General features: G+C 51.2%; 1 protein-coding gene across 1 annotated transcript in view; it reads right to left on the reverse strand.

Annotated features, from left to right (window-relative positions):
• Positions 1–5,297: 5,297 nt before the first annotated feature.
• The window catches only part of LOC138238381 (cadherin-24), a 49,433-nt gene continuing 38,593 nt past the window's right edge, over positions 5,298–16,137 (reverse strand). Inside the window, exons 11-14 of the mRNA XM_069188750.1 lie at positions 15,168–15,434; positions 13,158–13,335; positions 10,318–10,561; positions 5,298–9,813 (exon numbers count right to left, since the gene is read on the reverse strand). Of these exons, the coding sequence (XP_069044851.1) occupies positions 8,929–9,813; positions 10,318–10,561; positions 13,158–13,335; positions 15,168–15,434 (1,574 nt within the window). The 3' untranslated portion in view covers positions 5,298–8,928. The remainder of the gene's footprint in view (positions 9,814–10,317; positions 10,562–13,157; positions 13,336–15,167; positions 15,435–16,137) is intronic.

Here is a 16,137-nt window from a genome sequence, read left to right on the forward strand (position 1 = left end):
TATACATCCATACCGAACCCGACACTGATGTGGCTGTCTCTATTCTATCTAATTGCATCTCTGACATAAAAATTTTGATGACTCAAAACTTCCTTCATCTTAACTGTGACAAGACTGAAGTCATGCTTATTGGTACCCCCCATCAACTTCGTAAAGCCAGTCCTGTAACCCTGTCTGTAGATGGCTCTGTACTTGAGCTCCAATCAAAATTGAAAAACCTTGGGGTTATATTCGATTCTGGCTTAACATTCGACCCACATGTACAGCATACTGTCAAAACATCTTTTTTTCACCTTAGAAATATCGCAAGACTACGCCCTATGCTATCATTAACTGTGGCTGAAAAGCTGATCAACATATTTGTATTCTCTCGAATTGACTACTGCAATGCTCTGCTCCCTGGGGTATCTAAATCTACTCTGAACAAGCTGCAGTATGTCCAAAATTCAGCAGCCAGAATCCTGACCAGATCTAGTGCAAGTGTTCACATTACTCCTATCCTGGAGTCCTTGCACTGGCTTCCGGTCAAATTCCGCGTAGACTTTAAAATCCTCATGCTCACCTACAAGGCTTTACATGGCTTGGCACCTCAATACCTGTCTGAACTTTTATCGCCCTACTCCCCACCTCGCAACCTCCGCTCTTCAAATTCTGCCCTCCTTACTGTCCCCCAAGCCCGTCTACATTGTATGGGCGACAGGGCCTTCTCCTGCTATGCCCCCAAGCTCTGGAACTCCTTGCCCAAGGATATTAGAGAGTCACCTTCTCTAAACTCCTTCAAATCCAGACTCAAAACCCTCCTTTTCAGAAAAGCCTTTACTTAACTGGTTCCATTCTTCACCCCTCTGCTCTTCTTAATACCATCTTCCACGGTCTCCTCTATTGTTATTGGTGTATTGTTGTAATTATAATTGTGTCCTGTCTTGTGAAATTTTCTTATTTATTGTTGTAGTCTTCTTATTTATTGTTATTGTCATCCTGTAAAGCGCTTTGAGAAGCCACCTTTAAAGGCGCTATATAAAATAAAGTTTATTATTATTATTATAACTCTGGTCTTGTCCAGATTGACTGTCAGTGCCCAGGTCTGACAGTCCTGCTCCAGCAGTGCCAGGTTCTGCTGCAGCCCCTGTTCTGGGTCCAGATTGACTGTCAGTGCCCAGGTGTGACAGTCCTGCTCCAGCAGTGCCAGGTTCTGCTGCAGCCCCTGTTCTGGGTCCAGATGGGCTGGCAGTGCCTATGTGTGACAGTCCTGCTCCATTAGAGCCAGGTTCTGCTGCAGCCCCTGTTCTGGGTCCAGATGGGCTGGCAGTGCCTATGTGTGACAGTCCTGCTCCAGTAGAGCCAGGTTCTGCTGCAGCCCCTGTTCTGGGTCCAGATTGACTGTCAGTGCCCAGGTGTGACAGTCCTGCTCCAGCAGTGCCAGGTTCTGCTGCAGCCCCTGTTCTGGGTCCAGATGGACTTGCAGTGCCTATGTGTGACAGTCCTGCTCCAGCAGTGCCTATGTGTGACAGTCCTGCTCCAGCAGTGCCAGGTTCTGCTGCAGCCCCTGTTCTGGGTCCAGATGGGCTGGTGGTGCCCAGGTCTGGTTCTGCTGCAGCCCCCCCCTCTCTCTCAGTGCAGTGTTAATGTACTGGAGTGTCCAGTCAGTCAGTGTGTCTGTATGAACCCCTCTCTCTCAGTGCAGTGTTAATGTACTGGAGTGTCCAGTCAGTCAGTGTGTCTGTATGAACCCCTCTCTCTCAGTGCAGTGTTAATGTACTGGAGTGTCCAGTCAGTCAGTGTGTCTGTATGAACCCCTCTCTCTCAGTGCAGTGTTAATGTACTGGAGTGTCCAGTCAGTCAGTGTGTCTGTATGAACCCCTCTCTCTCAGTGCAGTGTTAATGTACTGGAGTGTCCAGTCAGTGTGTCTGTATGAACCCCTCTCTCTCAGTGCAGTGTTAATGTACTGGAGTGTCCAGTCAGTCAGTGTGTCTGTATGAACCCCTCTCTCTCAGTGCAGTGTTAATGTACTGGAGTGTCCAGTCAGTGTGTCTGTATGAACCCCTCTCTCTCAGTGCAGTGTTAATGTACTGGAGTGTCCAGTCAGTCAGTGTGTCTGTATGAACCCCTCTCTCTCAGTGCAGTGTTAATGTACTGGAGTGTCCAGTCAGTCAGTGTGTCTGTATGAACCCCTCTCTCTCAGTGCAGTGTTAATGTACTGGAGTGTCCAGTCAGTGTGTCTGTATGAACCCCTCTCTCTCAGTGCAGTGTTAATGTACTGGAGTGTCCAGTCAGTGTGTCTGTATGAACCCCTCTCTCAGTGCAGTGTTAATGTACTGGAGTGTCCAGTCAGTGTGTCTGTATGAACCCCTCTCTCTCAGTGCAGTGTTAATGTACTGGAGTGTCCAGTCAGTCAGTGTGTCTGTATGAACCCCTCTCTCTCAGTGCAGTGTTAATGTACTGGAGTGTCCAGTCAGTCAGTGTGTCTGTATGAACCCCTCTCTCTCAGTGCAGTGTTAATGTACTGGAGAGTCCAGTCAGTCAGTGTGTCTGTATGAACCCCTCTCTCTCAGTGCAGTGTTAATGTACTGGAGTGTCCAGTCAGTCAGTGTGTCTGTATGAACCCCTCTCTCTCAGTGCAGTGTTAATGTACTGGAGTGTCCAGTCAGTCAGTGTGTCTGTATGAACCCCTCTCTCTCAGTGCAGTGTTAATGTACTGGAGTGTCCAGTCAGTCAGTGTGTCTGTATGAACCCCTCTCTCTCTCAGTGCAGTGTTAATGTGCTGGAGTGTCCAGTCAGTGTGTCTGTATGAACCCCTCTCTCTCAGTGCAGTGTTAATGTACTGGAGTGTCCAGTCAGTCAGTGTGTCTGTATGAACCCCTCTCTCTCAGTGCAGTGTTAATGTACTGGAGTGTCCAGTCAGTCAGTGTGTCTGTATGAACTCCTCTCTCTTAGTGCAGTGTTAATGTACTGGAGTGTCCAGTCAGTCAGTGTGTCTGTATGAACCCCTCTCTCTCAGTGCAGTGTTAATGTACTGGAGTGTCCAGTCAGTGTGTCTGTATGAACCCCTCTCTCTCAGTGCAGTGTTAATGTACTGGAGTGTCCAGTCAGTCAGTGTGTCTGTATGAACCCCTCTCTCTCAGTGCAGTGTTAATGTACTGGAGTGTCCAGTCAGTCAGTGTGTCTGTATGAACCCCTCTCTCTCAGTGCAGTGTTAATGTACTGGAGTGTCCAGTCAGTCAGTGTGTCTGTATGAACCCCTCTCTCTCAGTGCAGTGTTAATGTACTGGAGTGTCCAGTCAGTGTGTCTGTATGAACCCCTCTCTCTCAGTGCAGTGTTAATGTACTGGAGTGTCCAGTCAGTCAGTGTGTCTGTATGAACCCCTCTCTCTCAGTGCAGTGTTAATGTACTGGAGTGTCCAGTCAGTCAGTGTGTCTGTATGAACCCCTCTCTCTCAGTGCAGTGTTAATGTACTGGAGTGTCCAGTCAGTCAGTGTGTCTGTATGAACCCCTCTCTCTCAGTCCAGTGTTAATGTACTGGGGTGTCCAGTCAGTCAGTGTGTCTGTATGAACCCCTCTCTATCAGTGCAGTGTTAATGTACTGGAGTGTCCAGTCAGTCAGTGTGTCTGTATGAACCCCTCTCTCTCAGTGCAGTGTTAATGTACTGGAGTGTCCAGTCAGTCAGTGTGTCTGTATGAACCCCTCTCTCTCAGTGCAGTGTTAATGTACTGGAGTGTCCAGTCAGTCAGGGTGTCTGTATGAACCCCTCTCTCTCAGTGCAGTGTTAATGTACTGGAGTGTCCAGTCAGTCAGTGTGTCTGTATGAACCCCTCTCTCTCAGTGCAGTGTTAATGTACTGGAGTGTCCAGTCAGTCAGTGTGTCTGTATGAACCCCTCTCTCTCAGTGCAGTGTTAATGTACTGGAGTGTCCAGTCAGTCAGTGTGTCTGTATGAACCCCTCTCTCTCAGTGCAGTGTTAATGTACTGGAGTGTCCAGTCAGTCAGTGTGTCTGTATGAACCCCTCTCTCTCAGTGCAGTGTTAATGTACTGGAGTGTCCAGTCAGTGTGTCTGTATGAACCCCTCTCTCTCAGTGCAGTGTTAATGTACTGGAGTGTCCAGTCAGTCAGTGTGTCTGTATGAACCCCTCTCTCTCAGTGCAGTGTTAATGTACTGGAGTGTCCAGTCAGTGTGTCTGTATGAACCCCTCTCTCTCAGTGCAGTGTTAATGTACTGGAGTGTCCAGTCAGTCAGTGTGTCTGTATGAACCCCTCTCTCTCAGTGCAGTGTTAATGTACTGGAGTGTCCAGTCAGTCAGTGTGTCTGTATGAACCCCTCTCTCTCAGTGCAGTGTTAATGTACTGGAGTGTCCAGTCAGTGTGTCTGTATGAACCCCTCTCTCTCAGTGCAGTGTTAATGTACTGGAGTGTCCAGTCAGTCAGTGTGTCTGTATGAACCCCTCTCTCTCAGTGCAGTGTTAATGTACTGGAGTGTCCAGTCAGTGTGTCTGTATGAACCCCTCTCTCTCAGTGCAGTGTTAATGTACTGGAGTGTCCAGTCAGTCAGTGTGTCTGTATGAACCCCTCTCTCTCAGTGCAGTGTTAATGTACTGGAGTGTCCAGTCAGTCAGTGTGTCTGTATGAACCCCTCTCTCTCAGTGCAGTGTTAATGTACTGGAGTGTCCAGTCAGTCAGTGTGTCTGTATGAACCCCTCTCTCTCAGTGCAGTGTTAATGTACTGGAGTGTCCAGTCAGTCAGTGTGTCTGTATGAACCCCTCTCTCTCAGTGCAGTGTTAATGTACTGGAGTGTCCAGTCAGTGTGTCTGTATGAACCCCTCTCTCTCAGTGCAGTGTTAATGTACTGGAGTGTCCAGTCAGTCAGTGTGTCTGTATGAACCCCTCTCTCTCAGTGCAGTGTTAATGTACTGGAGTGTCCAGTCAGTCAGTGTGTCTGTATGAACCCCTCTCTCTCAGTGCAGTGTTCATGTACTGGAGTGTCCAGTCAGTGTGTCTGTATGAACCCCTCTCTCTCAGTGCAGTGTTAATGTACTGGAGTGTCCAGTCAGTCAGTGTGTCTGTATGAACCCCTCTCTCTCAGTGCAGTGTTAATGTACTGGAGTGTCCAGTCAGTGTGTCTGTATGAACCCCTCTCTCTCAGTGCAGTGTTAATGTACTGGAGTGTCCAGTCAGTGTGTCTGTATTAACCCCTCTCTCTCAGTGCAGTGTTAAGGTACTGTAGTTTCAAATCAGTCAAATTGTGAGAGTTCTCAGTATAACGTTTGTTAATCAAGATAATCAATAATTTCTCACAATAAAATCAGCCTAAGTCTTTATTTAATTAAGAATAACTCATAGTCACACAGTTGGGGATCTGATGTATAGTACATACAGACATTTCACATATTGAATTACTCTTTTTTCTTTGAATCATTTTATTCAATTTTATGAAAAATAAAATACAGGTTGTGAGTTTTTTTCCTTTGTGATGTTATGACTGAGGATTCATAATGCATATGAATTTGTACCAACAATTCATATGACTTCAGACTAGTGTTGTTACACAGTACAGCGACTGTAGTCCAGTCCAGCGATGTGAAACCGGTGTTGTTACACAGTACAGTGACTGTAGTCCAGTCCAGCGATGTGAAATGGGTGTTGTTACACAGTACAGTGACTGTAGTCCAGTCCAGCGATGTGAAACTGATGTTGTTACACAGTACAGTGAGTGTAGTCCAGTCCAGTGATGTGAACCTGGTGTTGTTACACAGTAAGGTGACTGTAGTCCAGTGCAGCGATGTGAACCTGGTGTTGTTACACAGTACAGCGACTGTAGTCCAGTTCAGCGATGTGAACCTGGTGTTGTTACACAGTACAGCGACTGTAGTCCAGTCCAGCGATGTGAAACGGGTGTTGTTACACAGTACAGCGACTGTAGTCCAGTCCAGTGATGTGAACCTGGTGTTGTTACACAGTACAGTGACTGTAGTCCAGTCCAGCGATGTGAACCTGGAGCTGTTACACAGTACAGTGACTGTAGTCCAGTCCAGCGATGTGAACCTGGTGTTGTTACACAGTACAGTGACTGTAGTCCAGTCCAGTGATGTGAACCTGGAGCTGTTACACAGTACAGTGACTGTAGTCCAGTCCAGCGATGTGAAACGGGTGTTGTTACACAGTACAGTGACTGTAGTCCAGTCCAGCGATGTGAACCTGGAGCTGTTACACAGTACAGTGACTGTAGTCCAGTCCAGTGATGTGAACCTGGTGTTGTTACACAGTACAGTGACTGTAGTCCAGTTCAGCGATGTGAACCTGGTGTTGTTACACAGTACAGCGACTGTAGTCCAGTCCAGCGATGTGAACCTGGAGCTGTTACACAGTACAGTGACTGTAGTCCAGTCCAGCAATGTGAACCTGGTGTTGTTACACAGTACAGTGACTGTAGTCCAGTCCAGCGATGTGAACCTGGAGCTGTTACACAGTACAGTGACTGTAGTCCAGTCCAGCAATGTGAACCTGGAGCTGTTACACAGTACAGCGACTGTAGTCCAGTCCAGCGATGTGAACCTGGAGCTGTTACACAGTACAGCGACTGTAGTCCAGTCCAGCGATGTGAACCTGGAGCTGTTACACACTATAGTCACTGCAGCCCTCTCCAGTGATCTTAAAATGGTGATGTTAACATGTAACATCACCATTTTATTAATATATCACCAATATATTACTACTGAGTTAATATGTTGTTCAGTACACTAGTTCCAGTCCATTCAAATATACAGTATTCCAGTTTAGAGTTCTGTGGTGATATAAAGTAGTGAAAACTGTCCTGATGTTACAGTGATTTTAATAATACTTAATAATATTCACAAAAAATTAAATCATACAATTTCTATGTAAATATCTTATTATTACAATTACTATCAATGACATTTTTACAACATACCTGTAACAAGCTTTTTCCAAAAGGAAGGGAATTCAAAAACATCATTCCTGAAATGCAGTTACTACAAACTATGATTTTCGAACTGAGCAGGTCTTGTTCAGTACTGACACTGTGAGTATACAACTGCAATCTAGAGTCTCACACTGACACTGTGAGTATACAACTGTAATCTAGAGTCTCACACTGACACTGTGAGTATACAGCTGTAATCTAGAGTCTCACACTGACACTGTGAGTATACAGCTGTAATCTAGTCTCACACTGACACTGTGAGTATACAGCTGTAATCTAGTCTCACACTGACACTGTGAGTATACAGCTGTAATCTAGTCTCACACTGACACTGTGAGTATACAGCTGTAATCTAGAGTCTCACACTGACACTGTGAGTATACAGCTGTAATCTAGAGTCTCACACTGACACTGTGAGTATACAGCTGTAATCTAGTCTCACACTGACACTGTGAGTATACAGGTGTAATCTAGTGTCTCACACTGACACTGTGAGTATACAGGTGTAATCTAGTCTCACACTGACACTGTGAGTATACAGGTGTAATCTAGAGTCTCACACTGACACTGTGAGTATACAACTGTAATCTAGAGTCTCACACTGACACTGTGAGTATACAGCTGTAATCTAGTCTCACACTGACACTGTGAGTATACAGGTGTAATCTAGAGTCTCACACTGACACTGTGAGTATACAGGTGTAATCTAGTCTCACACTGACACTGTGAGTATACAGGTGTAATCTAGTCTCACACTGACACTGTGAGTATACAGCTGTAATCTAGTCTCACACTGACACTGTGAGTATACAGGTGTAATCTAGAGTCTCACACTGACACTGTGAGTATACAGGTGTAATCTAGTCTCACACTGACACTGTTAGTATACAGCTGTAATCTAGTCTCACACTGACACTGTGAGTATACAGCTGTAATCTAGAGTCTCACACTGACACTGTGAGTATACAGGTGTAATCTAGAGTCTCACACTGACACTGTGAGTATACAGCTGTAATCTAGAGTCTCACACTGACACTGTGAGTATACAGCTGTAATCTAGTGTCTCTATCTATGAAAATAGCTTGATTATGATCAAATCAATAATTTAATTTTCTTCTGAAAATCTGTGCAATCTAATTTAGCTTTCAGGAATTAGTTTTTGTAACTTTCACTTAGATTGAAATACATTGTTAAAACGTCTGTTACAACTCAAAGCACCACTGTTAATCTATGCATCTTCTGTCTTATTGTGTTTCTTACTGAGGGCTTCTCTGTGATCTCCTCTCTCTCACTGTGTCTCCTGTCCTGTTGTGTGTGTTTATTACTGAGGGATTCTCTGTGATCTCCTCTCTCTCACTGTGTCTCCTGTCCTGTTGTGTGTTTATTACTGAGGGATTCTCTGTGATCTCCTCTCTCTCTCACTGTGTCTCCTATCCTGTTGTGTGTGTTTATTACTGAGGGCCTCTCTGTGTTCTCCTCTCTCTCACTGTGTCTCCTGTCCTGGTTGAATGGCGGTGTGTCAGGGTGTCACAGTGGTGCTGTGAGTCTCACAGTGTGATGTGTGAGCACAGTTATTCAAGCTCTGTCTCTGTCTGGAGTCTGAACAGGCTCCATGTCACCTCTGTGATCAGAACAGCTTCGCTCCACTTATTGCTTTAAGTTAAATCTCTCCTTCTCACCCATCGTCTCTGCCTCTCCTTTCTCTGCTGCCTCCTTTCTCTTGCTCTCCACCTCCTCTTCCTTGGTGTCTCCTCTGTTTCTTCTCCTGCCTTTCCCCCCTCCTCTCCTCTGTGGTGTGTCCTATCCTTCTCCTTGGTGTCTCCTTTATTTCTTCTTCTCTCTCTTTCCCTTCTTTCCTCTTTGGTGTCTCTTCTCCCTCTCCTCCTCTTTCTCCCCCTCCTCTCCTCCGTGGTGTCTCCTCTCCCTCTCTTCCACTGTGTCTCCTTTCCCTGTCCTCCTCTGTGTCTCCTCTCCCACTCCTTGGTCTCCCATTTATATCTCCCTCTCTCTCTCTTCCTCCTCTCCTCTTTGGTGTCTCCTCTCCCTGTCCTCCTCACTCTCCCCCTCCTCAACTCCTCGGTGTCTCCTTTCCCTCTCCTTCTCTCTCTCCCCGTCCTCCTCTCCTGCTCGTTGTCCCCTCCCCACCTCCTCCTCTTCTACTCTGTGTTTCCTCTCTCTCTCCTCCTCTCTTTCTTGGGATCTCCTCTCCATCTCCTCCTCTCTCTCCCCCTCCTCTCCTCCTTGGTGTCTCCTCTCCTCCTCTCCTTGTTGTCTCCTCTCCCCTTCCTCCTCCTCTCCTGATTTGTGTCTCCTCTCCCTCTCCCCCTCTCCTGCTCGGTGTCTCCTCTCCCTCTCCTCCTCTTCTGATTGGTGTCCCCTCTCCCTCTCCCTGTCCTCCTCTCCTGATTGGTGTCCCCTCTCCCTCTCCCTGTCCTCCTCTCCTGATTGGTGTCTCCTCTCCCTCTCCCCCTCTCCTGCTCGGTGACTCCTCTCCCTCTCCTCCTCTTCTGATCGGTGTCCCCTCTCCCTCTCCCTGTCCTCCTCTCCTGCTCGGTGTCTCCTCTCCCTCTCCTCCTCTCTCCTGGCTCCCTGGCCGGCCAGCAGCAGCTCGGACAGCCCCGGCAGCTGCCCGCCCTCCCTCTCGGCCTCGCTGCCCAGCGAGCTCAGGGACCCCGCGCGCGAGCCCCGCCCCTCGAACCCGTAGATCTGCACCGAGTCGTAGGGCGGCAGCGAGGGGTCGTGGCTCAGCTGGTCCAGGCGCAGCCGCAGAAACTCGCCCACCCGCAGAGACAGGCCGGGGGTCCCGGCCAGCGCGGCCCACCGCGGCGCCCCCCCCAGCTCCGGCCGGCGGGGGCTGGGTCCAGAGTGAGCCCGGGGCTGAGGGGAGAGAGAGAGAGAGAGAGGAAGTGTGGATCATCCCTCTCTCTCACACACACACACACACACACAGGGCCTCCTGGCCTTCATGCTCCCCCTGCGGGGAGAGAACAACGCCAACCTGGCCCGCATCCTGCTCTCACACCTGCACACCGGCCACCACTCCTGCATGGTAACACACACACACACACACACACACACACACACACACACACAGGGGCTGGGTCCAGAGTGAGCCTGGGGCTGAGGGGAGAGAGAGAGGAAGTGTGGATCATCCCTCTCTCTCACACACACACACACACACACACACACACACACACACACACACACAGGGAGAACATGCAGACTCCACACAGACAGCACCCCAGGAACAGAACCCAGGGCTCCACCTCGTTAGCAGTAATAAGCAATTAGCAGCCAGTCGGGCCAGCTGTGCTGAAGAGCCGCCTCTCGCCTGTGACCCGTCTTGTGTCTCACCAGGTCTGAGGAGTCCGTCTCCCTTACCCAGTCCTGGTTCTGACCCGGCTGGCAGACCCGGCTGTCTCTGCTGGTGCGGGCGCCGTGGGCCAGCTCGGCGCAGCCCGGCCCGAGCTGGAAGGGGCCACGGGCCTGTCGGGCCGGTCGGGCTGGTCGGGCCGCAGGGAGGGTGTGGCTGCTGTAGGGCAGGTGGCCTGGCTCTGGGTTCTGGGCCTCTCCGGACCGGGACCACGGCCGGCCCGCCAGGTAGCGGCTGTCCAGCGTGCGGAACCTGGAGGACAGGACAGGGGACCAGGTGACCACACACTCCTGACTGGACAAGACAGGGGACCAGGTGACCACACACTCCTGACTGGACAAGACAGGGGACCAGGTGACCACACACTCCTGACTGGACAAGACAGGGGACCAGGTGACCACACACTCCTGACTGGACAAGACAGGGGACCAGGTGACCACACACTCCCCGACTGGACAAGACAGGGGACCAGGTGACCACACACTCCCCGACTGGACAAGACAGGGGACCAGGTGACCACACACTCCCCGACTGGACAAGACAGGGGACCAGGTGACCACACACTCCCCGACTGGACAAGACAGGGGACCAGGTGACCACACACCCCTGACTGGACAAGACAGGGGACCAGGTGACCACACCCCCCTGACTGGACAAGACAGGGGACCAGGTGACCACACACTCCTGACTGGACAAGACAGGGGACCAGGTGACCACACACTCCTGACTGGACAAGACAGGGGACCAGGTGACCACACACTCCCCGACTGGACAAGGACAGTGACCACACACACACACCCCTGACTGGACAAGCACAGTGACCACACACACACCCCCAACTGGACAAGGACACTGACCACACACACACACCCCCAACTGGACAAGGACACTGACCACACACACACACCCCCAACTGGACAAGGACACTGACCACACACACACTCCTGACTGGACAAGGACACTGACCACACACACACACTCCTGACTGGACAAGGACACTGACCACACACACACTCCTGACTGGACAAGTACACTGACCACACACACACCCCTGACTGGACAAGGACAGTGACCACACACACACACTCCTGACTGGACAAGGACAGTGACCACACACACACACTCCTGACTGGACAAGGACAGTGACCACACACACACCCCTGACTGGACAAGGACAGTGACCACACACACACCCCTGACTGGACAAGGACAGTGACCACACACACACACTCCTGACTGGACAAGGACAGTGACCACACACACACCCCTGACTGGACAAGGACAGTGACCACACACACACCCCTGACTGGACAAGGACAGTGACCACACACACACACACCCCTGACTGGACAAGGACAGTGACCACACACACACACACCCCCAACTGGACAAGGACAGTGACCACACACACACACCCAACTGGACAAGGACAGTGACCACACACACACACACCCCTGACTGGACAAGGACAGTGACCACACACACACACACCCCTGACTGGACAAGGACAGTGACCACACACACACACTCCTGACTGGACAAGTACACTGACCACACACACACACCCAACTGGACAAGGACAGTGACCACACACACACACCCAACTGGACAAGGACAGTGACCACACACACACACACCCCTGACTGGACAAGGACAGTGACCACACACACACACACCCCTGACTGGACAAGGACAGTGACCACACACACACACTCCTGACTGGACAAGTACACTGACCACACACACACACACACACTCCTGACTGGACAAGTACACTGACCACACACACACTCCTGACTGGACAAGGACAGTGACCACACACACACACACTCCTGACTGGACAAGCACAGTGACCACACACACACACACTCCTGACTGGACAAGGACAGTGACCACACACACACACACCCCTGACTGGACAAGGACAGTGACCACACACACACACCCCCAACTGGACAAGGACACTGACCACACACACACACCCAACTGGACAAGGACAGTGACCACACACACACACCCAACTGGACAAGGACAGTGACCACACACACACACACTCCTGACTGGACAAGGACAGTGACCACACACACACTCCTGACTGGACAAGGACACTGACCACACACACACCCCTGACTGGACAAGGACACTGACCACACACACACACTCCTGACTGGACAAGCACAGTGACCACACACACACACTCCTGACGGGACAAGCACAGTGACCACACACACACTCCTGACTGGACAAGGACACTGACCACACACACACTCCTGACTGGACAAGGACACTGACCACACACACACACACTCCTGACTGGACAAGCACAGTGACCACACACACACCCCTTACTGGACAAGGACAGTGACCACACACACACACACACACACACACACACACTCCTGACTGGAGAAGTACAGTGACCACACACACACACCCCTTACTGGACAAGGCCCTGGCCACCCCAGTGACCCCAGTGGCCCCAGTGACTCCAGTGATCCTGGTGACCCTGGAGACCACAGTGACTCCAGTGACCCTGGAGACCCCAGTGACCCCAGTGATTCCATTAACCCCAGTGACCCCAGTGATCCTGGTGACCCTGGTGACCCTGGAGACCCCAATGACTCCAGTGACCCTGGAGACCCCAGTGACCCCAGTGATTCCATTAACCCCAGTGACCCCAGTGATCCTGGTGACCCTGGTGACCCTGGAGACCCCAATGACTCCAGTGACCCTGGAGACCCCAGTGACCCCAGTGATTCCATTAACCCCGGTGACCCCGGTGACCCCAGTGACCCCAGCGACCCCAGCGACCCGTCCCTCTGGCCGATGCGGCAGCTGGGGTGCTCACCAGCCCGGCGCGGGCGCGGGGGCGTGCTGCAGTGCGGAGATGTCGAACGCCGACGTGTCCTCCTCTCCCCCCCCCTCGTCATCGTACGTGATGATGTTCTCTCTCACATCCTCCTCGTCCAGTGGGGACAGAGAGTCCCGCTTCTGTCTGCGCAGAGAGACAGAGAGGGCAGAGACCGCTGGGGGAGAGAGAGGAGAGAGAGGGGGGAGAGAGAGGGAGAGAGGGGAGAGAGAGGAGAGAGAGGGGGGAGAGAGAGGAGAGAGGGGGGGAGAGAGAGGGAGAGAGGGGAGAGAGAGAGGAGAGGGGAGAGAGAGGAGAGAGAGGGGGGAGAGAGAGGGGAGAGAGAAGAGAGAGAGAGGAGAGAGAGGGGAGATGAAAGGGAGAGAGGAGAGAGAGAAAGTGAGCTGATTAAGATCTAGACCTGGATCTTGTCTTTGTAGTGTATCTGTGAATCTGTATCTGTGCCAGAAGCAGCTGGATCTGACGAGTCCTGATCAGGTGGAACCGCTGTGACTGTAAACTCCCAGGAAGGCGTAGTGGAGCATCTTCACACAGCTCTGCCTTCTGCAGTGCCTGATGGCGACTAATCAATATTCGTACGCATAATTCACTGCAAGCACTCCTACCTCCCACCCGAACCTGGGGGGCTGTTCTTTCTACTGCAGATCAGTATCTGTGTCAGTCTGCGGCTCGAGATCAGTATCTACAACGTTCTGCTCTACTTGGGATCTTCCTTTCCATAGCTCAGTCAGGAAGCTGGGCAGATTTCACCACAGCGTTCCTGTCAGACCAGCAGGTGGCACAGTGGACCGCTGTGTCTGGTGTGTGTGTGTGTGTGCGTGTGTGCGTGTGTGCGTGTGTGTGTCTGGTGTGTGTGTGTGTGTGTGTGTGTGTCTGGTGTGTGTGTGTGTGTGTGTGTGGTAGTGCGGTAGAAGTGCAGTAGTAGTGTGGCAATAGTGCAGTAGTATTGCTGCAGTAGTGCAGTAGTAGCAGTGCAGTAGTATTGCTGCAGTAGTGCAGTAGCAGTGCAGTAGTATTGCTGCAGTAGTAGCAGTGCAGTAGTATTGCTGCAGTAGTGCAGTAGTATTGCTGCAGTAGTAGCAGTGCAGTAGTATTGCTGCAGTAGTGCAGTAGTAGCAGTGCAGTAGTATTGCTGCAGTAGTAGCAGTGCAGTAGTATTGCTGCAGTAGTGCAGTAGTATTGCTGCAGTAGTAGCAGTGCAGTAGTATTGCTGCAGTAGCAGTGCAGTAGTATTGCTGCAGTAGTAGCAGTGCAGTAGTATTGCTGCAGTAGTGCAGTAGTATTGCTGCAGTAGTAGCAGTGCAGTAGTATTGCTGCAGTAGCAGCAGTGCAGTAGTATTGCTGCAGTAGCAGTGCAGTAGTATTGCTGCAGTAGTATTGCTGCAGTAGCAGTGCAGTAGTATTGCTGCAGTAGCAGTGCAGTAGTATTGCTGCAGTAGTAGCAGTGCAGTAGTATTGCTGCAGTAGTGCAGTAGCAGTGCAGTAGTATTGCTGCAGTAGTAGCAGTGCAGTAGTATTGCTGCAGTAGTAGCAGTGCAGTAGTATTGCTGCAGTAGTGCAGTAGCAGTGCAGTAGTAGCGCTGCAGTAGTATTGCTGCAGTAGTGCAGTAGTATTGCTGCAGTAGCAGTGCAGTAGTATTGCTGCAGTAGTGCAGTAGCAGTGCAGTAGTATTGCTGCAGTAGTAGCAGTGCAGTAGCATTGCTGCAGTAGTGCAGTAGTATTGCTGCAGTAGTAGCAGTGCAGTAGTATTGCTGCAGTAGTGCAGTAGCAGTGCAGTAGTATTGCTGCAGTAGTAGCAGTGCAGTAGTATTGCTGCAGTAGTGCAGTAGTAGCAGTGCAGTAGTATTGCTGTAGTAGTGCAGTAGCAGTGCAGTAGTAGTGTGGCAGTGCAGTAGTAGTGCAGCAGTAGCAGTGCAGTAGTAGTGCAGTAGTATTGCTGCAGTAGTAGCAGTGCAGTAGTAGCGTCTGCGGCAGCTCTGCTTGCTCACCCAGGAGCGTGGCGATGCAGGCCAGGATGGCCAGCAGGGCGGTGGTGCTGAGCCCCGTGGCGGGCGCGGAGGAGGGCAGGGGCAGGCAGGCCCTGTGTCCCCCCGGCTGCAAGGCCCGCAGGCAGGGGCACACGGACACGGTCACCGTCCCCGTGCTGGACAGCCCCGGGTACAGGCCGTCCCGCAGGACCACGGGCACCCGCAGGGAGAGCCGGGCAGGGGCGGCCCGGGGCAGAGAGGAGTGGAGCACCAGGCTGGCTGTGGATCCTGAGAGAGAGGAGAGAGAGAGGGGAGAGAGGGGGTAGAGAGAGGGGAGAGAGAGGGGAGAGAGAGAGGGGAGAGAGAGGGGAGAGAGGAGAGAGAGGGGAGAGAGAGGGGGAAGAGGAGAGAGAAGGGAGAGAGGGGAGAGAGAGAGGGGAGAGGGGAGAGGGGAGAGAGAGACAGGAGAGATGGGAGAGAGAGAGGAAAGAGGGGAGAGAGAGGGGGGAGAGAGAGGGGAGAGAGGAGAGAGGGGAGAGAGAGGGGAGAGAGAGAGGGGAGAGAGATGTCGATATTATATAATATGTCTTTGTTGTAAATGTCTGTAACATGTCTGTAGATTTTATTTTACTTCTATTTTTTGTTCTGTTCCGTGTTAATTTTATTATTTTTATTCGCTTTGGCAACACTGATTGTACCCATCGGTCATGCTAATAAAGCACTTTGAACTGAATTGAATTGAATTGAGAGGAGAGAGAGAGGAGAGAGAGTCTGAGTCAGGGGTAACGCTGTGCTGGTCAGGGGTGACAGGGCAGGTTTGGGGTTAGAGGGACCAGAGGGGTGCTGTCTGAGTCAGGGGTAACACTGTGCTGTGCTAGAGAGATGCTGACTGGCCGTCCTGCGTCAGGGACAGTCCAGCAGGGACACAGCCCCAAGCACTAACACTGCAGGTGGCTGAGTCACACTTCACACTTCTGCGCAGATACAGGAG

The sequence above is a fragment of the Lepisosteus oculatus genome, chromosome 4 (genome assembly GCF_040954835.1).
Source record: "Lepisosteus oculatus isolate fLepOcu1 chromosome 4, fLepOcu1.hap2, whole genome shotgun sequence".
NCBI classification, from domain to species: Eukaryota; Metazoa; Chordata; class Actinopteri; order Semionotiformes; family Lepisosteidae; genus Lepisosteus; species Lepisosteus oculatus.